The sequence below is a fragment of the Salvelinus fontinalis genome, chromosome 37, assembly GCF_029448725.1.
Source record: "Salvelinus fontinalis isolate EN_2023a chromosome 37, ASM2944872v1, whole genome shotgun sequence".
In the NCBI taxonomy this organism is placed as follows: domain Eukaryota; kingdom Metazoa; phylum Chordata; class Actinopteri; order Salmoniformes; family Salmonidae; genus Salvelinus; species Salvelinus fontinalis.
In genome coordinates this window covers 4,987,077-5,012,679 of record NC_074701.1, presented here as the reverse complement: position 1 = coordinate 5,012,679, position 25,603 = coordinate 4,987,077, and the positions used below count along the sequence as shown (strand labels likewise).

General features: G+C 44.1%; 1 protein-coding gene across 1 annotated transcript in view; it reads right to left on the bottom strand.

Moving 5' to 3' along the window:
• Nucleotides 1–25,603, bottom strand: part of LOC129835904 (regulating synaptic membrane exocytosis protein 1-like) — an 84,889-nt gene that overhangs the window by 5,525 nt on the left and 53,761 nt on the right. The window contains exons 8-25 of the mRNA XM_055901610.1: nucleotides 25,570–25,597; nucleotides 24,457–24,503; nucleotides 24,064–24,179; nucleotides 23,706–23,726; nucleotides 23,122–23,252; nucleotides 22,688–22,859; nucleotides 20,628–20,775; nucleotides 20,035–20,088; nucleotides 19,239–19,410; nucleotides 18,865–18,969; nucleotides 18,224–18,286; nucleotides 15,917–16,018; nucleotides 15,399–15,476; nucleotides 14,696–14,761; nucleotides 14,197–14,262; nucleotides 13,303–13,413; nucleotides 12,773–12,888; nucleotides 12,440–12,588 (exon numbers count right to left, since the gene is read on the bottom strand). Coding sequence (XP_055757585.1) covers nucleotides 12,440–12,588; nucleotides 12,773–12,888; nucleotides 13,303–13,413; nucleotides 14,197–14,262; nucleotides 14,696–14,761; nucleotides 15,399–15,476; nucleotides 15,917–16,018; nucleotides 18,224–18,286; nucleotides 18,865–18,969; nucleotides 19,239–19,410; nucleotides 20,035–20,088; nucleotides 20,628–20,775; nucleotides 22,688–22,859; nucleotides 23,122–23,252; nucleotides 23,706–23,726; nucleotides 24,064–24,179; nucleotides 24,457–24,503; nucleotides 25,570–25,597 — 1,745 coding nt within the window. The remainder of the gene's footprint in view (nucleotides 1–12,439; nucleotides 12,589–12,772; nucleotides 12,889–13,302; nucleotides 13,414–14,196; nucleotides 14,263–14,695; nucleotides 14,762–15,398; nucleotides 15,477–15,916; nucleotides 16,019–18,223; nucleotides 18,287–18,864; nucleotides 18,970–19,238; nucleotides 19,411–20,034; nucleotides 20,089–20,627; nucleotides 20,776–22,687; nucleotides 22,860–23,121; nucleotides 23,253–23,705; nucleotides 23,727–24,063; nucleotides 24,180–24,456; nucleotides 24,504–25,569; nucleotides 25,598–25,603) is intronic.

Here is a 25,603-nt window from a genome sequence, read left to right as displayed (position 1 = left end):
CTTCTCAGTTCCTATGCTTCCTGGCTGATGTTTTGGTCACTTTTGAATGCTGGCGGTGCTCTCACTCTAGTGGTAGCATGAGACGGAGTCTACAACCCACACAAGTGGCTCAGGTAGTGCAGTTCATCCAGGATGGCACATCAATGCGAACTGTGGCAAAAAGGTTTGCTGTGTCTGTCAGCGTAGTGTCCAGAGCATGCAGGCGCTACCAGGAGACAGGCCAGTACATCAGGAGACGTGGAGGAGGCCGTAGGAGGGCAACAACCCAGCAGCAGGACCGCTACCTCCGACTTTGTGCAAGGAGGTGCACTGCCAGCGCCCTGCAAAATGACCTCCAGCAGGCCACAAATGTGCATGTGTCTGCTCAAACGGTCAGAAACAGACTCCATGAGGGTGGTATGAGGGCCCGACGTCCACAGGTGGGGGTTGTGCTTACAGCCCAACACCGTGCAGGACGTTTGGCATTTGCCAGAGAACACCAAGATTGGCAAATTCGCCACTGGCGCCCTGTGCTCTTCACAGATGAAAGCAGGTTCACACTGAGCACATGAGCACATGTGACAGACGTGACAGAGTCTGGAGACGCCGTGGAGAACGTTCTGCTGCCTGCAACATCCTCCAGCATGACCGGTTTGGCGATGGGTCAGTCATGGTGTGGGGTGGCATTTCTTTGTGGGGCCGCACAGCTCTCCATGTGCTCGCCAGAGGTAGCCTGACTGCCATTAGGTACCGAGATGAGATCCTCAGACCCCTTGTGAGACCATATGCTGACACATGCACATTTGTGGCCTGCTGGAGGTCATTTTGCAGGGCTCTGGCAGTGCACCTCCTTGCACTAAGGCGGAGGTAGCGGTCCTGCTGCTGGGTTGTTGCCCTCCTACGGCCTCCTCCACGTCTCCTGATGTACTGGCCTGTCTCCTGGTAGCGCCTGCATGCTCTGGACACTACGCTGACAGACACAGCAAACCTTTTTGTTACAGTTCGCATTGATGTGCCATCCTGGATTAACTGCACTACCTGAGCCACTTGTGTGGGTTGTAGACTCCGTCTCATGCTACCACTAGAGTGAGAGCACCGCCAGCATTCAAAAGTGACCAAAACATCAGCCAGGAAGCATAGGAACTGAGAAGTGGTCTGTGGTCACCACCTGCAGAATCACTCCTGTTTTGGGGGGTGTCTTGCTAATTGCCTATAATTTCCACCTTTTGTCTATTCCATTTGCACAACAGCATGTGAATGTTATTGTCGATCAGTGTTGCTTCCTAAGTGGAGTGTTTGATTTCACAGAAGTGTGATTGACTTGGAGTTACATTGTGTTGTTTAAGTGTTCCCTTTATTTTTTTGAGCAGTGTATATACACATGTGTTTCATGCCAATAGAGTTGACTGAATTTAATAATTTTGAATTGTGAAGGGGGATAGAGGAGTGAGAGAGAGAGAGGAAAGATGAACATGGAGAGATGGTCATAAATATGGGGAGTGAGAGAGAGGGACAGAGAGATGGAGAAATGGTCATACATATGGGGAGTGAGAGAGAGGGACAGAGAGATGGAGAGATGGTCATAAATATGGGGAGTGAGAGAGAGGGACAGAGAGATGGAGAGATGGTCATAAATATGGGGAGTGAGCGAGAGGGACAGAGAGATGGAGAGATGGTCATAAATATGGGGAGTGAGAGAGAGGGACAGAGAGATGGAGAGATGGTCATAAATATGGGGAGTGAGAGAGAGGGACAGAGAGATGGAGAGATGGTCATAAATATGGGGAGTGAGAAAGAGGGACAGAGAGATGGAGAGATGGTCAGATGTGCTCCTGCATTTTTCAGCATGTTCTTAACAAAATATAGATTTAGAGTTAGATAAACTTGGATTTTTTGTCAGGAACATATACGGGATGCTACCCTCTACAATATAACCTTCACTCCAAATCAAAACTCAAAACCTACAACCTGATTTTGGACGGAATTACAGAATCACCTGGAAGGCTTACAACTACCAAAGATTATTATTCCAACGCTATACAGCAAATGCTCTGGAAAACAACAGAAACTTTAAAACACCATCCAACCTGGAACTGAGTGAGTAATGTTTAGTCTGAAGCTATATTTTATTTCCAAAAGCCAAGAAGAAAAATACATTACATTACTTTATAAGGACTGAATACTAAATTAAGGCTGCCAAGCTTGATACAACTTCAATTAGCACTGACGTGTCAAGTGAGAATGTCAAAGCCCTTTAGCCCAACAATGGCAGGAGAGTCGAACAGTCTACTCCAACAAAATGGAGAGGCCTTAGAAGCTTCCTCCCGCTGTTCAGAGGTAATTAAAATACACTACCCTGTGTATGTAAAGAATGATAAGGCAAGAAAAGATCACAAAATTAAGCTCTTTATGGAAAATCAAGATACACTTTTTGCTGACTATTTTAAAAATGGGAACATCAGCAACCTCATCTTCCACACAAACCCTCCCCTGGCATGGCACAGTGCTATATTAACCAGACCATCTCCTGGCACAGTGCTATATTAGCACACTACCCCTCTGTTAACAGGGGGGTGTTAACTTCTTGCGACTACAGGGGGTGCTGTTTTCTCATTAGCATAATTGCATTACAGACTAAACGGCTTCCTACTAAATTCTTGCTCGTACAATATGCATATTATTATTATTATTGGATAGAAAACACTCTATAGTTTCTATAGGCGTTGGAATTTTGTCTCTGAGTGGAACAGAACTCATTCTACAGCAATTTCCCTGACATGGAGTCAGATTTCACACATTTTGGCCCCTGATTTGGAGTCAGTTTAAAGGCGACTGTGAACGCTATCAGGATACGGACACTGCTTACGTCTTCCCCTGGATGCCTTTACGTGATGACGATTTGAATGGTATCGATTGCGCAATCACAGCCACTATAAATGAAAAAATCCTGTAGGTAGGAACTCTTTTCCAGCTGCACCGGATGCGCGTTGGACACCGCGCTGCTCTTTTTCCAAACATTAGTGTAGGCAGTAATATTTCTCCTGTCATGTTTTTACCCGTTATAGGTGTTAACAGCATCATACGGTAGTTAATTTGAACCGTTGTATAGCAATTTATATCCTTTTAGTGCGATTTTGAGGCATTGCTTTGTTGTGCACTTTGACGCGCTGGGCACATTTCGGGGTCCCGGTCGTACGTTAGTGGGCATTTCGACGGACAAGTGGACATCTTTCGACCAAAAGAAGATTAGACCCAAGAAAGGATTCTTTGCACAAGATTCTGATGGAAGAACAGCTCAAAGTAGGAACAATTTATTATGATAAATCGTGTTTCTGTCGAAAAATGTTAATGGCTTATGACGCCATCTTTTTAGACGTAGCTTCGCTTGGCGCAAACTGTATTGAAAAGTAAGGATAATTTAAAAAATGTAAATCAGCGATTGTATTAAGAATTAAATTGTCTATCAATCGCTGTCCACCCTATATTTTTTAGTCACGTTTATGAGTATTTATGTATACGACTAGATCACTGTCTAATATGGCGCACGACATTGTCTGACCAGCTGGGAAACTTTTGTCATTGTCTAACCATGATTTTGGTGGCTAAATATGCACATTTTCGAACAAACTGTATATGTATGTTGTAATATGATGTTACAGGAGTGTCATCTGAAGAATTCTGAGAAGGTTAGTGAAAAAATTAACCTGTTGGGGATGGGGGCGCTGTTTAGACTATTTATGCTAATGTGGCTAATTTTTTAAACGGCTTCCCACAAAATCCTTGATCGTACAATATGCATATTATTATTATTATTGGATAGAAAACAGTCTATAGTTTCTATAGGAGTTGAAATTTTGTCTCTAAGTGGAACAGAGCCCATTCTACAGCAATTTCCCTGACATGGAGTCAGATTTGAGAAATGTTGGCCACTTTTCTGAAGTCAGTTAAAAGGGCACTGTCGTTGCTATGACTATACGGACACTTCTTACGTCTTCCCCTGGATGCCTTTACGTGATGACGATTCCAACGGGCTCGATTGCGCGTTCACAGGCCCTACAAATGAAAAAACTCTGAAGCTAGTCATTCTTTGGGAGCTGCGTAACGCGCGTGGAAGACACCGACCCTCTCCTGTTCCAAGCGTTAGTTTAGCCTGTTATATTTCTCCGGTCATCTTTTCACTCGTTATAGGAGTTACAAACATCATAAAGTAGTTAATTTAAAGCGTTTTATAGCAATTTATATCCGTTTAGTGCGATTTTGGGACATTTATTTTTGCAACGATGTGAAAAGTTGGGCACGCTTTTCAGTTCATCCCGAACGTAGTTGACATTTCCACATGGCAAGAGGACAGCTTTCCACCAAAAGACGATTTCTCCCAAGAAAGGATCCTTTGCCCAAGATACTGATGGAAGAACAGCTCAAGGTAGGACATTTTTATTATGATAAATCGTGTTTCTGTCGAAACATTTTAGTGGCTTAGGACGCCATGTTTTTTGACGTAGCTTCGCTTGGCGCAAACTGTATTGAAAAGTAAGGATAAATTAAAAAATGTAATAACGCAATTGTATTAAGAATTAAATTGTCTATCAATCCCTGTCCACCCTATATTTTTTAGTCACGTTTATGAGTATTTATGTATAAGAGTAGATCACTGTCTAAGTGGCGCAAGGACATTTTCTGACCAGCTGAGCTACATTTCACATTGTCTAACCATGATTTTGGTGGCTAAATATAAACATTTTCGATCAAACTGTATATGCATGTTGTAATGTGATGTTACAGGAGTGTCATCGGAAGAATTCTGAGAAGGTTAGTGAAAAAATTAATATCTTTTGGCGATGTTGACTTTTATCGCTCACTTTGGCTAGAATCAATGCTGGGCTGCTAATTGCTATGTGCTAAGCTAATATAACGATTTATTGTGTTTTCGCTGTAAGACACTTAGAAAATCTGAAATATTGTCTGTATTCACAGGATCTGTGTCTTTCGATTCGTGTATGCTGTGTATTTTTACGAAATGTTTGATGATTAGTAGTTAGGTAAACACGTTGCTCATTGTAATTATTCTAGTCCATTTGTGATGGTGGGTGCAATTGTAAACTATGCCATATACCTGAAATATGCACTTTTTTCTAACAAAACCTATCCCATACCATAAATATGTTATCAGACTGTCATCTAATGAGTTTTTTTGTTGGTTAGGGGCTATAAATATCTTAGTTTAGCCGAATTGGTGATGGCTACTGGTGTTGGTGGACAAATAAAAGATGGTGGATTATGCTAATGTGTTTTTAGGTAATAGATGTACATCTTTACATATTGTGTCTTCCCTGTAAAACATTTTAAAAATCGGAAATGTTGACTGGATTCATAAGATCTGTGTCTTTCATTAGCTGTATTGGACTTTAATGTGTGAAAGTTAAATATTTAAAAAAAATATTTTTTTTGAATTTCGCGGCACTGGTTTTTCAGTGGGGGGGGGGGGGGTGTGCCGCTAGCGCCACGCTGATCCTAGACAGGTTAATATATTTTGGCGATGATATGATATCGCTCTCTTTGGCTAGAATCAGTGCTCGGGTAACGTTTGCGTATGTGGTATGCTAATATAACGATTTATTGTGTTTTCGCCGTAAAACACTTAGAAAATCTGAAATGTTGTCTGAATTCACAAGATCTGTGTCTGTCCATTGCTATGTGCTGTGTATTTTTAAGAAATGTTTTATGATGAGTAAATTGGTAATACAAGTTGCTGTCTCTAGTAATTCTAGGAGCTTTGGTGAGATTTGTGATGCTGGCTGCAATGGCAAACTATGATTTATACCTGAAATATGCACATTTTTCTAACAAAACCTATCCTATACCATACATATGTTATCAGACTGTCATCTGATGAGGTTTTTTCTTGGTTAGTGGCTATCAATATCTTAGTTTAGCCGAATTGGTGATAGCTACTGATGTTGAGAGAAAATGGTGGACAAGAAAAATGGTGATTTTTGCTAACGTGTTTAGCTAATAGATTTACATATTGTGTCTTCCCTGTAAAACATTTTAAAAATCTGAAATGGTGGCTTTATTCACAGGATCTGTATCTTTCATTAGGTGTCTTGGACTTGTGATTTAATGATATTTAGATGCTACTATTTAATTGTGACGCTATGCTAGCGATGCTAATCAGTGTGGGGGGGGTGGGGGGTGATCCCGGATCCGGGGTAGATACTCGTGAAAGGTTAACGAGGGGTGGAAACTCAGGATACTAGACAACGAGGACTCTAATATAGTCTAATATAGTCAGCTATATAGTCAGCTAATATAGTATATCCCTATAAGTCTGGAACAGTAATGGTACAGGGCAACATCAAACAGTTTCACCTGGACTTTCACCTAATAAAATAATTAGCACAGCAGGAGAAGCTCTCCCTTGAGAAAGATACCCCCACCCCGAACGGGTCAGACCAGACCTCTTCATTATATAACCCCACAGACGAGCAACCCCAAGTGGAAAGTCAACCTCCCAGGACAGAGTACTACCCCCTCATTGGAAGTAAGGATACATTCACCCAGCTGGAGGTAAGGCAGGTGGAGAGGGAACAGCAGGTGATTCCACTCCAGTCAGCACAGACCCAGACAACAGTCCAGCACAACAACATCCCCTTAACCAGACCCGGAGAGGTGGAGGTGGAGAGAGACATATCTGCACTCTGGACTGTGGTGAGACAACTTCAACAATACAAAAAGCAGGAGCAGGAGAAGAACAGAGCACTAGAGGAGAGGATCAGACTGCTGGGGGAGAGGGGGATGGCGTGTGACAGAGAACAACCCACTAGAGAGGTGGCCAACCCCGCAGAGAAGCCAGCAGAACAGCCCACCTCAGCTCCCGACAAATGTCTTGACACCAGAACAGAACAGTCCACACCAGACCCTGACCATAGCGTCGACATCACAGCAGAACAGACAAATGAAGAACCCCAAGCCCAGGGGATCTCACCCCCTCTGAGCACCCCCCCGGTCAGCCACCCTGATAGCTCTCCTGACAACCCCCCCACTCCCACTGAGGACATACCCAAGACACAGATTGTACTCCTTATGGACTCAAATGGGAAATATATACAAGAAGAAAAACTTTTCCCCAAACACAGTGTGTCTAGACTCTGGTGTCCAAACACCCAGCGCGCCCTAGACCTTCTGTCTGAGGACCAACTAGGTACACCTAGCCACATAATAATTCACACAGGCACAAACAACCTGAGAGCACAGCAGGAAAGGGTGGCCACAGCACTCAAGGGAGTGATAGAAAAAGCTTATTCTACTTTCCCCAATGCACAAGTGGTTATCTCCACCCTGCTACCACAAAAAGACTACCAACCTGCTACCATACAGCAGGTAAACACAAGTATTTCCCATGACTGTGCCTCAAAACCAAATGTTTTCCTGGCCCACCACTCCACCCTGGACTTGAACAGCCTCTATGACCAGGTCCACCTAGACAAGGCAGCAGTGCCCACCTTCGCCCGGACTCTAAAAGACATTGCTTTCAAATGCAGCCAGCTGCCAACACTTCACACAGGAGCAACAGATCAATAGACACCCTGCCCAGACCAGCGAGACACTCTCCCAGACCTGCGGGACCCCCCCCCTGGACCTACACATAGAGGACCCACGCCGAGAGGACCTACATCCAGACCACAACACCACCAGCCACATACACACCCCCACCCCAATCAATCAACACCCCACATAAGTCAACCATGCCCACACCCCATTTAGGTCCCCTCAGATCAGACCTATGCCCCTCCTGCCCACCCCATGTACCCCACCCCCGCAAAGAGGGCTTCAACATGGAAGTCACGCATACGCCCAGGCCGTGAGCGGGCAAACAGGCCCAACCCCCACTCTTACACTAACCCAAGCCAATGGCATGTACCAGATGCTTAGCAGGCTCTGCTCACACTTCCTGGCCTGAGGCCAAACCACATGACCAACAACATTGGACACTTTATGGAACACAAAGCCTTCACTATCTCATCCTGGAATATCCAAGGCCTGAGGTCATCTGCCTTTGGCCTAAAGAGCAGGTACCTAGACTTCATCAAATAAATCAGAAATACAGACATTGTCATCCTACAAGAAACCTGGTATAGAGGAGACGGACCCACTGGTTGCCCTCTAGGTTACAGAGACCTGGTAGTCCCATCTACCACACTACCAGGTGGGTGGTATAGAGGAGACGGACCCACTGGTTGCCCTCTAGGTTACAGAGAGCTGGTAGTCCCATCCACCAAACTACCAGGTGTGAAAGAGGGAAGGGACTCAAGGGGGAAAGCTAATATGGTATAGAGCAGACCTAACTCACTCTATTAAATTAATCAACACAGGAACATTTTACATTTGGCTAGAAATTCAAAAGGAAATTATCTTAACAGAGAAAAATGTCCTCCTGTGTGCTACCCATATCCCCCCCAACATAATCCCCAATGAAGACAGCTTCTCCATCCTGGAGGGGAAATAAATAATTTCCAGGCCCAGGGACATGTACTAGTCTGTGGCAACCTAAATGCCAGAACCGGACAAGAACCTGACACCCTCGGCACACAGGGGGACAAACACCTGCCTGGAGGTGACAGCATTCCCCCCCCCCCAAATGCCCCCCTAGGCACAACTATGACAACATAACCAACAAAAACGGGTCACACCTACTGAAGCTCTGTCGCACACTGGGTATTGTAATGGCTTTCCTCCTCCTCTTCATCAGAAGAGGAGGAGCAGGGATCGAACCAAAATGCAGCGGAGTTTATAGACATGATTTATTTAAAAAAAACACGAACTCGACTAATACACTAACAAAACAAATAAACGGTGTAGACAGACCTAAACGACGAACTTACATAAAACATGAAGAACGCACGAATAGAGAAAAATGGCTACACAAACGAACGATGAACAAGCAAAACCGAAAACAGTCCCGTGTGGCGCAACGACATACACAAACACAGGAGACAATCACCCACAACGAACACTGTGAAAACACCTACCTAAATATGACTCTTAATTAGAGGAACGCCAAACACCTGCCTCTAATTAAGAGCCATACCAGGCAACCCATCAACCAACATAGAAACAGAAAACATAGAATGCCCACCCAACCTCACGTCCTGACCAACTAACACATATAACAAACTAACAGAAATAGGTCAGGAACGTGACAGGTATGTACATAGTCAATGGTTGGCTTTGAGAGGACTCCTATGGTAGGTTCACCTATAGCTCATCTATTAGCAGTATTACTGTAGACTACTTTATCACTGACCTCAAACGAGAGTCTCTCAGAGCGTTCACAGTCAGCCCACTGACACCCCTATCAGACCACAGCAAAATCACAGTCTACTTGAACAGAGCAATACTCAATCATGAGGCATAAAAGCCAAAGGAGCTGAGTAATATTAAGAAATGCTATAGATGGAAAGAATGTAGTCTGGAAACCTATCAAAAAACAATTAGGCAACAACAAATTCAATCCCTTTTAGACAACTTCCTGGACAAAACATTCCAAAGTAATAGTGAAGGTGTAAACTTGGCAGTAGAAAATCTTATCAGTATATTTGCCCTCTCAGCTTCCCTATCAAATCTAAAAATCTCAAATAGAAAACCGAAGAAAATTAATAACAATGACAAATGGTTTGATGAAAAATGCAAAAATCTAAGAAAGAAATTGAGAAACCTGTCCAACCAAAAACATAGAGACCCGGAAAACCTGAGTCTACGCCTTCACTATGGTGAATCACTAAAACAATACAGAACTACACTATGGAAAAAGAAGGAACAGCACGTCAGAAATCAGCTCAATGTAATTGAAGAAACCATAGACTGTAACCACTTCTGGAAAAATTGGAAAACACTAAACAAACAACAACACAAAGAATTATCTATCCAAAATGGAGATGTATGGGTAAACCACTTCTCCAATATTTTTGGCTCTATAACAAAGAACAAAGAACAAACAGCAAAAACATATACATGATCAAATACAAATCCTAGAGTCAACTATTAAAGACTACCAGATTCTCCAATTACCTTGAATGAACTACAGGACAAAATAAAAACCCTCCAACCCCAAAAGGCCTGTGGTGTTGATGGTATCCTCAATGAAATGATCAAATATGCAGACAACAAATTCCAATTGTCTATACTAAAACTCTTTAACATCAGCCTCAGCTCTGGCATCTTCCCCAATATTTGGAACCAAGGACTGATCACTCCAATCCACAAAAGTGGAGACAAATTTGACCCAAATAACTACCGTGGGATATGCGTCAACAGCAACCTTGGGAAAATCCTCTGCATTATCATTAACAGCAGACTCGTACATTTCCTCAGTGAAAACAATGTACTGAGCAAAAGTCAAATTGGCTTTATACCAAATTATCTTACGACAGACCACGTATTCACCCTGCACACCCTAATTGACAAACAAACAAATCAAAACAAAGGCAAAGTATTTTCATGCTTTGATGATTTAAAAAAATACTTTGACTCATTTTGGCATGAGGGTCTGCTATACAAATTGATGGAAAGTGATGTTTGGGCAAAAACATACAACATTATAAAATCTATGTACACAAACAACAAGTGTGCGGTTAAAATTTCTTCCCACAGGGCTGTGGGGTGAGACAGAGATGTAGGTTAAGCCCCACCCTCTTCAACATATATATCAACAAATTGGCGAGGGCACTAGAAAAATCTGCAGCACCCGGCCTCACCCTACTAGAATCTGAAGTCAAATATCTACTATTTGCTGATGATCTGGTGTTTCTGTCACCAACCAAGGAGGGCCTACAGCAGCACCTAGATATTCTGCACAGATTCTGTCAGACCTGGGCCCTGACAGTAAATCTCAGTAAGACCAAAATAATGGTGTTCCAAAAAAGGTCCAGTCGCCAGGACCACAAATACAAATTCCATCTAGACACCGTTACCCTAGAGCACACAAAAAATATATACATACCTTGGCCTAAACATCAGTGCCACAGGTAACTTCCACAAAGCTGTGAACGATCTGAGAGACAAGGCAAGAAGGGCATTCTATGCCATCAAAAGGAACATAAAATTCGACATACCAATTAGGATCTTAAATCAGTGATAGAGCCCATTGCCCTTTATGGTTGTGAGGTCTGGGGTCCGCTAACCAACCAAGAATTCACAAAATGGGACAAACACCAAATTGAGACTGCATGCAGAATTCTGCAAAAATATCCTCATTGTACAACGTAGAACACCAAACAATGCACGCAGAGCAGAATTAGGCCAATACCCGCTGATGATCAAAATCCAGAAAAGAGCTGTTAAATTCTACAACCACCTAAAAGGAAGCGATTCCCAAACCTTCCATAACAAAGCCATCACCTACAGAGAGAGAGAGATGAACCTGGAGAAGAGTCCCCTAAGCAAGCTGGTCCTGGGGCTCTTTTCAAAACACAAACACACCCCACAGAACCCCAGGACAGCAACACAATTAGACCCAACCAAATCATGAGAAAACTAAAAGATAATTACTTGACACATTGGAAAGAATTAACAAAAAAACTGAGCAAACTAGAATGCTATTTGGTCCTAAACAGAGAGTACACAGTGGCAGAATACCTGACCACTGTGACTGACCCAAACTTAAGGAAAGCTTTGACTACGTACATACTCAATGACCATAGCCTTGCTATTGAGAAAGGCCGCCGAAGGCAGACCTGGCTCTCAAGAGAAGACAGGCTATGTGCACACTGCCCACAAAATGAGGTGGAAACTGAGATGCACTTCCTCACCTCCTGGCCAATGTATGACCATATTAGAGACACATATTTCCATATCTATTGGGTGAAATACCACAGTGTGCCATCACAGCAGCAATATTTGTGACCTGTTGCCACAAGAAAAGGTCAACCAATGAAGAACAAACACCATTGTAAATGCAACCCACATTTATGCTTATTTATTTTCCCTTTGTACTTTAACCATTTGTACATCGTTACAACACCGTATATATACATAATATGACATTTGTAATGTCTATTCTTTTGGAACTTGGGTAGGTACTCGTGTGGCTCAGTTGGTAGAGCATGGCGCTTGCAACGCCAGGGTTGTGGGTTCAATTCCCACGGGGGGACCAGGGTTCAATTCCCACGGGGGGACCAGGATGAATATGTATGAACTTTCCAATTTGTAAGTCGCTCTGGATAAGAGCGTCTGCTAAATGACTTAAATGTGAGTTTACTGTTCATTTTTATTGTTTATTTCACTTTTGTATATTATCTACTCCACTTGCTTTGGCAATGTTAACATATGTTTCCCATGCCAATAAATCCTCTTGAATTGAATTGAGAGGAACAAGCGGACAGAGATATGGGGAGCGAGAGAGAGAGGGACAGAGAGAGATGTAGAGGGCGACATACAAAGAGGTTTAGGGTTAGGGGCTGACCTCAAGCGACAGGTGACTGACCTCGCGTTTGCTCTTGAGCACCCTCTCCACGTCCCTGCTAGAAGTGGACGGAGCAGCAGAACTCCTGTAGGAGTCCCTCTGCTGCACCTTCATCTGGAGCTGACGAACACGCTCCTCTGCTGCTAGGGCTAGACACACACACACACACACACACACACACACACACACACACATACAGGGAGAAATCAGCAGAAATATGCACACCCACATTTAATCACCACACACCCACATTTGATCACCACTCACTCACTCACTCACTCACTCACTCACTCAGGTTTACAGACAAAATCAAGTCAAGGAAGCCACACACACCTTGCTCTACGGGGCTGCTGCTCTTGTCTGGGACCTGTGGGAGTTGTCTGACCCTGCGAGCTGCTGACGAGGACATCACTGAGGTGGACAGAGATGCACCACCTTGGAGGTGGCCCCTGAGAGAGAGAGATAGAGAGCGAGATGGAACGAGAGAGAGAGGATGAGAGAATGCACCCACTACTAGTTTCACTGTTAGACACAGAGTTTTGACACATAGGATCTAAGAAGAGCACTAGACAGAGTCAAACTTGGTAGGAAAGTGAGGGGAAGTGTACTACGCACAATCACCTGGTCTATGTCATGTTATGTTCTTAAGGTTTTGTACACTCAGTGTACACTTACACACAAACACGCACATGGACACGCACACACACACACACAACCCACCACACACTGGCCCATGGCTGGGGTACAATATCAAATAAATAGTGCATTATAGGCAGTGGAATCATGGAGGAGGAAGGCAACAGCTCTTTCTCTCTCAGGCCGCTCCCCCAAGGGGACTGAGGTGAGGGGTCAGAGGTCAGCACCTGTATGGTTGGGGTGAACGCGGGGCCAACTCTCGGAGGGTCCCCTTACCGAGAGGCCGCAGGGGAGGGGGCCGTCCTCGGGACCCCCTCAGGATGGAGGTGGGCTTTATTCTGGGGGCCCCAACACACACACCATACACACCGTGTGCACAAAGTCGCAGCATGCAAAAATGAAAGAAAATAACAGAATAGAGGCAAAAAGGAAAAGAGGAAAAAAAGGAAAAATGGTGAAAAGAAAAGAAGCTTTGTCAAACATATTGAAATCAGCATACACAGTGTGAGAGACATCTCAGAAGAAAACATTGTTAAAGGTGCAGGTCAAACTACCTGATTCCATATTAGGAAAGACCCCACCTTGATACTGAACAGCCAATTACAAACGCAAGCTCATCTTGCCTCCATCTCAGCGAATCCTGACCCACGCTATGCTTATGTTAGCATCACCATGCTAATGGCCGTACTGCACTACAGCCCAGTACAGTACATGTGTATGTGACTTAATCTGATAGATTATTCCAAAATCAGCGTTTAAAATTGTGGTAATGTGGATGAACTGGTGGACAGAAACGAGGGGAATCCCCACTAGAGGTAAAAGTCACCATTTGGTACAGATTTAGGATCAGTTTACCCCAAACAAATCCTAACCTCAATTATTGTGGGGGGAAACTGATGTTAGATCAGTGTCTAAAGTGAACTTCATCCTAGACTGGGAATTTGTGGGAGGGGACAGACTATGATGGCAGGATGAATCTCGCAATGAGATTCACATGCTCGACTCAAACTTTAATTTCAATTCCGTACTGATGTGAATGGGAGATTTTATGAAAGTTTGAGGATTGGGCCGGAAGTGATGATGTTGATAAACAGGGTATATGTTATGGTTGGCCCCCTTACCTGTCGTTGTCAGGGAGCTTCTTGCCCAGAGTGTGACAGGTGGATGAGTCCAGGCTCCGAGTTTGCCTGGGAGATGGGAGATGAGTGGAAAACAGAAAGAAACGGATGGAGGGATGAATAAATAAACGGAGAGAGTATGGCACAGGGGTAAACAGCTGGGGTAAGTGAGAGAAGTCTGATTTTCTATTCGTAATGAAACGTCTAGCCTTATGCTCTACAGAAGACAAGCCAGTTAGGCGATTGATTTGATTAAGTTGTCAATACACATCAATGGAATATGGAGTATGGAACACTGATCATGAAGAAGCATCACACATGTATTCATTGAACAAGTAATGTGTGTGTGTGTGTGTGTGTGTGTGTGTGTGTGTGTGTGTGTGTGTGTGTGTGTGTGTGTGTGTGTGTGTGTGTGTGTGTGTGTGTGTGTGTGTGTGTGTGTGTGTGTGTGTGTGTGTGTGTGTGTGTGTGTGTGTGTGTGTGTGTGTCTGTGTGTGTGTACCTCTTCATGGCACTGAGGTGGTTAACTGTCTCCTGTCTAGGTACTAGAGGTTCCATCATCCATTTGCTTCATACACACCACAAACACGAAGGTGATGAGATGACATGATGAGAAACACACACACACACACACACACACACACACACACACACACACACACACACACACACACACACACACACACACACACACACACACACACACACACATAGATATAAACTCAACTTTAATCCTGAATTATTTTGAATTTGTTATGAATATGAAAGACACACATTAGCGATAATGATAAAAGCTCAGTTGGCAATGCAGTAGACAGATAAAAACTTCTGAAATCCTTATCAATTCCTAGACTAAAAAAGCATGATAGCTCAGCGATTCTAAAGGAGAAGATAGAGGCTTCTAGAATGCTGGAATACAATCTGGATTGTGGAACACAACCTACAGACCGTTAGATTCTAGAATAAAAACTACAAACCACAGGGATTGTAAAGAACAAACACAAGACACTAGTCCATACTATGCCAAAAGACCCTGTACATAGTCCCATAGAGAAAAATGATCGATTGCGATACGTTTAGGGTTAGAAGATAGCTAATTATCATTGTTTGCATTTGAGGTTAGTACAGGTGTGGGGGTCAGTGTTGGGGTCAACTGCTAACAGGGGGGATGGGGGGTTGGGGTGGGAGCGGTGGGGAAGGGGTACCTGTCGTCTTCTGGGGAGGCGTGTTGGATTAGAATCCTGGGGCTGGCGGGGCGTCTGCGGGGCAGAGACTGGGAGCAGCTGAGACCCAGCAGCACCCCCGGTGGACACACAGAGAAACACATGCATCATCGATCACCTGCACTCTCATAGGGGCTGTATCGAGTTCATGGGTCTATCATATTTCTGAGTCTCAGTTTAAGGCTGTTACCACAAAAATGCACAGATTATTTCAGACTACTCCCACAAAAAAAGGACCCTCCCTTTAAGGCATCTCATAAAGTAGCTATGTACAAACAGTCACTCCAGCAGACTCTACAAAGAGAATGGATTCCTACAGATACTGCACTACTTTGCACTAGTACTATACCAATCCTTTTACACAAACCTTAAGAGTGTACTTAAAACTACATCCACCACACCGTCCTCAACAAACTCCCACTCTCTCACACACACACACACACAGGTGGTAGATTGTCTGAGGCTGGATGCAGGCAGTGTACAGGTCAGTGGGCTGGTACCTTTGGGGATCTGGTGAAGGAACACTATGGTTCCTTTCTGGGTTCAGACAGTTGGTGCTAGCACTCCTAGTCTTAACCCTGTCCAGAGAGGTATGTAGATCACTAGCTCAATAACATGCCATCCAATGCAGTAGTGGAGAGGAGCGGACACAGAACAAAGAAGAGGAAAATGGAAAAGAAATAGATGTTATTTACCTAAACCATAAAGGACATGCCAGTCTGAACGTTGTTTTAAGTGGTTAGATGATTGATTGGAGTCAACACAAGTCATTCAGTGTTGGGGAGTAGTGAACCATATGTATTTCAATTAGTCATTTAACTGCATTGACAGTTGTATTTGAACTCAATTCCAATCTTGGTAGTGTTTTCAGTAGTTAAATACTTTATTACCATGTAGTGGTGTAGCTAACTACTGGAAGTACACACTACTTTTTTTGCAAAAATAAAATATGGGTGGTAGACAAGAATTTCCTTTTTTTTGTTAGCATCACACCTGCCAAATTCTCACTTGAAACATAGTTTTTAGTCCATGACATTTCAGATTTAAATATGATACTTTTTCGTAGTTAACTACTTTTTCATAGTAACTTAAGTTAAGTAAACAATATTTTTCAAAAGGGTAGCTTTACTGTAGCTTAACTTTTAAAGTGAAAAGTAACTGGTAGCTTGGTCAAATATATATTCAGAGTAGCTTCCCCAACACTGAAGACATTGTCAGGTAGTGAGATAGCCAGGTTGTCATGGAGACTTGTTCTCCGGTTGTCAGAAGATTTCGTGAACATGGTAGGAGGAGGTCATTGAGGGTTGAAGGTGTGTGTGTCTTACCTAATGGTGATCTCGTCTGTAAACCTGAGAACACGTTGTGTGAAAGAGCTGCGTATTGCCGTGACAACGCTGGAACGCACCATTGAGCTAGTCTTTAGACATGCAGGCAGTGTGGAACTTTACTCAAGACAACGAAAAGAGTCACATATAAAAAAGCATGCAATAAACAGACGACAAAAAACAACTTAACGTCAAACAAACAGAGGCCAAGAGTGGGAAAGGATGTGGTAGCCTACAACTATGGACAATACTCACATGGGCAAGATAACTGTTTTTGGAGCACAAACTGGACTACTTTCAATACTTGCTCCAAGTCAATTGATGGAATTCATCCCAAAATAATCCGGAAGATAAACATCAGTAAGACCAGGATACAGTCGGGTGCATATGATGTAGTTATACGAGGTCAACTCAAGGGATATTACCTCCTGAACATAAAACTACAGAAGTATCAACACTGACGGCGGTACAAAGTTGGGAGGGGAGCCATTTTCTAACACAACCTCTCTCTCTTCTTCTTCCACGTACCTGTAAATGTCCTTGTGGATGCCATTGACTAAGAGAGGCATCTTAGGGGGTAGTGTGGTACTGTGTCTAGAAGAGCCCCTGGGGTGAGTCGTGTGACGTATGTGTGCATGCAGGAGACGTAGATAGAAAACGGGGAAGGAGGAAGATGGATTAACAGAATGTAAACATGGTTCCTAAAATACTACTAAAGAAAGACAGGAGAGCAGCATGCCAGCTGAGTGCATGTATGTCAGGCTTTTCCAGCCTCTACCAGCCATACTTTACCACTTACCTATGTGGGTGGGCTCACTGGGACAGTATTGCACCGTTGTCCAATATACTGGATCTTTTACAATTTTACAGACAGTCTTATCCAGAGCGACTAACAGCAGCGATTAGGGTTAAGTGCCTTGCTCAAGGGCACATCGACAAATGTTTCACCTAGTCGGTTCCAAACCAGCAACCTTTGGGTTACAGGCCCAAAGCTCTTAACCGCTAGGCTACCTGCCGTCCAGTAACGCACTGAACTAAAGTGGCCTCTAATGTTGGAGTAACATTATTTCGGCCATGAATGGACGAGAATAGCTACATGACGCTAACTCTGAATAACTAGCAGCCCCTCAGGCATTGGCCAGGGTCAAAAGAGGCTATGTGCGGTCAGTAGTGGACAGTCCCAGTGTTGATGTCTGGGTGGGTGTGTGTTGCGTCACTGTCACACGGGACAGGATGGACACACTGAAATGTCCATCACTCTCTCACACACATTATGACAGAATAAGACGCATTTAGGAGATTGAGTGAAGTCATCAAGAAATATACATCCATCTTTATGCAGCTCCAATATTCCTGTATAAAAAGGCTTAGGCTAAAGGCTGATAAGGATAGTGCGAATGAGGATGATGATCATATCTAATACTACCACTACTACTAATAATATTACAATATCAAATAAAACATGTGATGACACCTGTTTACCTTTCAGTGTGTAGGCATTCTGCACTTTTGCCCCGCATTGACTGGTGGATCAGGATGACCTCACTGTAGTTACCATGGGGATGGATGACACATGAGGAAGTAAACAACAAAGCCAAACCAGAGGACAGAGAAAGAAAAGAGATACAAAGCTGAGCCAGCGGAGAACAATGGGACAGGTAGAAGTTACCCCTAACCATAGATCTAGGATCAGATGACTAACCAATTTCCCAACCCTAACCATTACAAGGGATGAACAAATCTGAACCTGTATCAGTGGTTAGGGGAAACTTCTACCTACTCCGATGACAGCAACTCTTGTCTCATGGCAATAACTTAATCGAGTCTGAATGAACAAACAACAGAGACCAAACAAACAAGTGGCCAGCCATATCCAAACATAGTCCCCACAATTCATTGTGCTGAATCACAGAAAGACAGAGAGAAGAACACAAAGGAAGAAATTAAACCGAAGGTACTGTCTGAACTAAAAGAGATGGCAGGGAGAGGGAATCCATGGCCACCTGATTGTACACACACACACACACACACACACACACACACACACACACACACACACACACACACACACACACACACACATACACACACACACACACACACACACGCACACACACACACACCTGTCATCTACATAGTCCTGCTCCTGGTAGTGTCCTCTGGTAGAGTCGTAGTAGCGGGTGGGAGAACGAGACCTCCTACTATGGTGGATCTCATCATCCAAACTCCTGATACAGAGGGGCGAGATATGGAGATATGGGACAGGGAGAGAGTTGGAAAGAGATAAGGGGGGAGAACAAGGCTTTTAGCTGTGGTAACACTGTGCAAGTTGGCTGTGTTGGCAGGGATAATAGTAAAAGCAATATTCTCAGCGCAACTTGTTCTGGGTCACGAAAACGGCAAAACAAAAAGTGGTCGTTCAAGTTTTCTCCTCCCTCTCCTCTCCTCCCCATTTTCTTCATCAACACCCCTTCTCCCCCCTCTCCTCTCCTCTCACCTCTGGGTGGGGACATTGGCGGGTCGTGATCGCCCCCTGCCCTGTTCCTCTCTGTGAGGAGAGACAGATCGAGAGCGATGCTGGGGTGTCCTCTTCTGCTCCGGCACCTCCAGAGTGGTGGCATGGGGATCCTTCTGCTGCCTCCCCCTCTCCCGCGAACCCCTCTCGGCAGCTACACACACACCCACAGGGGGAGAGAAGCTGTGTTCAAAAAAGCAAACATACATACGATATATTGTTCCAAACTGGCACAATTGCAGGCAAGTTGACATTTATTGTCATGAATCTTGCCCTGGAGGCAGAACTGAGAGATTTTCCGAAATTGTCTATATCGTAAAACTTCATTATATATTTTTTTGTTTTTGTCTTAATTTAATGTTAGGGTTAGCAGTGTGATTAAGGTTACGGTTAAGTTTAAAATTAGATTTTATGACTTTGTGGCTTTGCCAGCTAGTGACCACTCTGCAAAACTGCCTCCAGGGCAAGAATTGTGACAATAAATGCAAACCTGCCAATTGCAGCACTCAGATCTTTGACAATACTAAAACAAACTACTCATGCCAGTTGAATTCAAAGTTACCCACTGTCCATGCTTTAACATGAGCACACACACACACACACACACACACACACACACACACACACACACACACACACACACACACACACACAAATACAGCAGGGTCGTTTTCTGAGGCCCAGTGTTCTGACGACAACAGAACCAAATATTAGGTTGTAGAATGTTGATGGAATGTGTCTCTCAGTAAGAAGACAGCATGCCCATGGCCCCACCCACCTTTAGGCATAGGTCCAGTGTCATCGTACTCAGGCTCTTTAACACGCTGAGAACCTGCACAATGGTTGGCACATATGGAAAACACAGGCACAGACAGAAGGAATGGGGTAAGCAGACCACATTGATATAGACATGCATGCCGACACAAACACACACACACACACACCACAGAAGGCTGCTGAGGGGAAAACGGCTCATAATAATGGGCGGAACAGAGCAAATTAAATGGCATATTTGATACCATTCCACTTATTCCACTCCAGCCATTACCACGAGCCCATCCTCCTCAATTAATGTGCCGCCAACCTCCTGTGGCACACACACACAAACCACATTTATATACATACATACAGTAATATCTCAAACACGCACACGCACACACACACACACACACACACACACACACACACACACACACACACACACACACACACACACACACACACACACACACACACACACACACACACACACACACACACACACACATTACTCATACATACAACTAACACACAATAGGGTAAGTAGACCACATAGATTACAAACAGATATATTGTGAACACACATCGCACATGCACACGTCTGTGACTTACGCTGCAGCTTCTTGCTGGGTGTGTCTGTGTTTCTGCGGGGCATGTAAGGGGATGGCCAGGGCAGGGGGATAGATGACACGTCATGGGTCTGCAGCTTGTACCAGTGAGGCTTGTCATCCAACGGGGCTGTCTCCAGCTCTATTAGGATCTAGACATATGTAACCAATATAAACAAGATCAATCAGTTACACACAAGGCCAATGACAGCAATTCATGCACTCCTAGATGCACAATTGAAAGCATCCTGTCGGGCTGTATCACCGCCTGGTTCGGCAACTGCACCACACGCAACCGCAGGGCTCTCCAGAGGGTGGTGCGGTCTGCCCTAAACATCACCGGGGACACACTGCCTGCCCTCCAGGACACCTACAGCACCCGATGTCACAGGAAAGCCAGAAAGACCATCAAGGACATCAACCACCCGAGCCACTGCCTGTTCACCCCGCTATCATCCAGAAGGCGAGGTCAGTACAGGTCCATCAAAGCGGGGACCGAGAGACTGAAAAACAGCTTCTATCTCAAGGCCATCAGACCGTTAATTAGCCATCACTAGCCGGTTACCACTTGGTTAGTCAACCCTGCACCTGATAGGCCCCTGCCCTATGTACATAGACATATAATCACTGGTCACTTTAATAATGGAACACTAGACACTATAATAATGTTTACATAATGCTTTACACGTTTCATATGCACAATGCATTCAGAAAGTATTCAGACCCCTTGATTTTTTCCACATTGTGTTGCGTTACATCATTTTTAAATGGAAGAAGTTTAGAACCACCAAGACTCTTCATAGAGCTGGCTGCCTGGCCAAACTGAGCAATCAGGGGAGAAGAGCTTTGTCAGGGAGGTGACCAAGAACCCGATGATCACTCTGACAGAGCTCCATAGTTTATCTGTGGAGATGGGAGAACTTTCTGGAAGGACAACCATCTCTGCAGCACTCCACCAATCAGGTCTTCATAATAGAGTGGCCAGAAGGAAGCCAGTAAAATGTGCCTTTCAGTAAAAGGCACATGACAGCCCGCTTGGAGTTTGCCAATAGGCACCTAAAGACTCTCAGACCATGAGACCTGAAAATAGCTGTTCAGCGACGCTCCCCATCCAACGTGACAGAGCATGAAAGGATCTGCAGAAAATAATGGGAGAAGCTCCCCAAATACAGGTGTGCCAAGCTTGTAGCGTCTTACCCAAGAAGACTCGAGGCTGTAATCGCTGCCAAAGGTGCTTCAACAAAGTACTGAGTAAAGGGTCTGAATACTTATGTAAATGTAATATTCAAGTTTTTTATTGTTAATACGTTTGCAAAAATCTCTAAAAACCTGTTTTTGCTTTGTCATTGTGGGGTATTGTGTGTAGATTCATGAGGGGGAAAAACTATTTCATCAGAATAAGGTTGTAACGTAACAAAATGTTGAAAAAGTCAAGGGGTCTGAATACTTTCTGAATGCACTGTAACTGTATTCTACTGTATTTTAGTCAATACCATTTCGGCATTGCTCATCCTAATATTTATATATTTCTTAATTCCTTTACTTTACTTTTAGATGTGTGTGTATCGTTGTGAATTGTTAGATACTACTGCACTGTTGGAGCTAGTGTAACAGATGTGAAATGGCTAGCTAGTTAGCGGGTACGCGCTAGTAGCATTTCAATCAGTTACGTCACTTGCTCTGAGACATTAAGTAGGGTTGCCCCTTGCTCTGCAAGAGCCGCGGCCTTTGTGGAGTGATGGGTAACGACCGTGCTTCGTGGGCGACCGTTGTTGATGTGTGCAGAGGGTCCCTGGTTCGCGCCCGTGTCGGGGCGAGGGGACGCCGTAAAGTTATACTGTTACACTAGGAACACAAGCATTTCGCTACATCTGCAAAATATGTCTATGTAACCAATAATATTCAATTTGATTCCTGTGTGTGTCTGTGTTTCTTTCTGTGTGTGTGTGTGTGTGTGTGTGTGTGTGTGTGTGTGTGTGTGTGTGTGTGTGTGTGTGTGTGTGTGTGTGTGTGTGTGTGTGTGTGTGTGTGTGTGTGTGTGTGTGTGTGTGTGTGTGTGTGTACCTCTCCCATGAACATGCTATTCTCGTCAGGTAAGCGAGGCTGGTCCCACACGGTCAGCTCTAGCATGTGTTGGCGAAAGTCTCTGCGGTGGATGTGGGAGTACACAAACGTCTGGTTCCACTTTGGCTCTCCACTCTTCTTCACTGTCTTAGTCCTCCGCTTGCTCTTATCGCTGTGCGCACACACACACCAAATCAAATCAAATGAGCATTTATTTGTCACGTACACAGTTTACAGCAGGAATAAACGGCGCAGCGAAATGCTTACTTGCAAGCTCCCTTAAATACACACACACACACACACACGCGCACACACGCACACACGCACACACGCACACACGCACACACAGAGGAGTTAACATTTGTTGTTGGTTTCTTCCTGTCTACAGACTATTTTATGTGAAAGTCTGTCAGTGATAGACCTTGTTAACGTACCTTCGGTCTGGCAGGAAGTACATTTTGACGTAGGGGTTTCTGGGTCGCCCGTCCGGGCGGGGAGGCAGCTCTGTAGCCTGTACCACGTTCACAATCAGCTGGTGTCCCACCTTATCATACCACAGCTTGACCTGAACACACACATGGATACACACACATACATGATCAGTAGGAGACAATCTTAAAGTCCCATCTTAAACGGCATGATGTTGGCTACAGACTATATACAATTATAAACTGGGTGGTTCGAGTCCTGAATGATTATTGGCTGACAGCCATGGTATCAGACCGTATACCATGAATATGACAAAACATACATTTTTACTGCTCTAATTACGTTGGTAACCAGTTTATAATAGCAATAAGTTACCTCGGGAGTTTGTGGTATATGGCCAATATACCACGGCTAAGGGCTGTTCTTAGACACAATGCAATGCGGAGTGCCCGGATACAGCCCTTAGCGGTGGTATATTGGCCGTATACCACACCCCATCGGGCCTTATTGCTTAAATATAACAAAACCCCAAATATCTGCACTGATGATACATGACATAATACATGACAATCCTTTGGTATGGACTCACTAAAAGTTGTCCGGGCAGTACCTGAAAACACACACACAAACACATACAGAAACACACACACACACACACACACACACACACACACACACACACACACACACACACACACACACACACACACACACACACACACACACACACACACACACACACACACAATGGAAATGATCACCATAAACCAGATTACTATCACATACAAATACATAATAATCCCACATTTTTGAGTGCACACACACACACGCACACGCACACACACACACACACACACACACACACACACACACACACACACACACACACACACACACACACACACACACACACACACACACACACACAGCTGTTGGTGTATACTTACTGCAAGCTGTCCAGGCATTAGCTGTGGGTGGTCTCTAAGTGTACTGGGGCTGGTGGGGGACATGACCGATATAGATGGCCGCTCCATCTTCTGGGACTCAAATGAACTGGAACCTGCTGTGAGGGCAGAAATAAGACAAGATGCATCTCGCCCAGTTAAACCCCTAACAACTAGGTTTGAAAAGAAAGAGAGATACAGTGTAGCAGAGAGAGAGAGGGAGAGGGAGAGAGAGAGAGAGAGAGAGAGAGAGAGAGAGAGAGAGAGAGAGAGAGAGAGAGAGAGAGAGAGAGAGAGAGAGAGAGAGAGAGGAGAGAGAGAGAGAGAGAGAGAGAGAGAGAGAGAGAGAGAGAGAGAGAGAGAGAGAGAGAGAGAGAGACCAGAGGAGATACCTACTAGATTCTAATGGAGGGTGGGACGTGTCTGGGATTCTTGGGATATCACTGTAATCAGCCAAAGAGACATATCAGTCAAAGTCACACTACAATCTGACAGGACAGTATAACACAAGTCCACAGACACCGTTGTTAAGCGTTGCCTTGACTGCAACATATTGGTAGGTAAAAACAGAAGGGAAGAGTAGGGTCAATGTAAAAGGACTAGGAGAAATAAACACAAATGTTACAACCCAGTATACACTTTTACAATCCCTTATTGCGGCTACTCATTTGGCCATTCTTCAGCTCTATGGTCACATGGTGTGGGGGTGGGTGGTGTGGGGTGGGGGGCTTGGGTAATTTGGGTTGGAAGGAGACACTAATACTGTAGCTTTACTTACTGATAGACTTTATTCACCCTTCGCAAATGTTTGGAAATAAATATTTTTTTTAGGAAGGAGCAAAACAAGTCAGAAAGAGACAACTGTTCAAAATAAAAACCAAATGTATGTACAGTACCGGACAAATGTTTGGACACCTACTCAAGAGAGAATGTCAAGAGAGTGCAAAGCTGTCATCAAGGCAAAGGGTGGCTACTTTAAAAGACATTTTAGTTTGTTAAACACTTTTTTATTTACAACATGATTCCATATGTGTAAATTCATAGTTTTGATGTCTTCGCAATTATTCTACAATATAGAAAATATAAAAAATTTAGAAAAACCCTTGAATAAGTAGGTGTGTCAAAACTTTTGACTGGTACTGTATGTGGATGGAGTGTGTGAACAATGAAACTCAATTCAAATGAGACCAATTCTGTTTCATCCCCTTCTCCTCAAAGTGCACTCGTTCACTCGACATTAAAAAAATGTCAAACATCGGATTGATGTTTTGAATTGTTTGAAGCGAGTTTCCACCCTAATTCTTACACCAGTACATTCCTTGTAAATCCATGAGGGGAAGTGTATGAACGTACAACTTGGAAAGCAAGGGGGGGAACTAAATTGGAGATGGACTAACCTAAGCATTATCTCACCAGTACTAAATATACAAACAGAGACTTGATCAGAGAGTATCTATCAGGGTTCACCGTCTTTTCATCAAAGGTAAGAGACTCTTATTCCTGACTTACCCAATGGGCCGAGACACCACTAGTTCCACTTGAG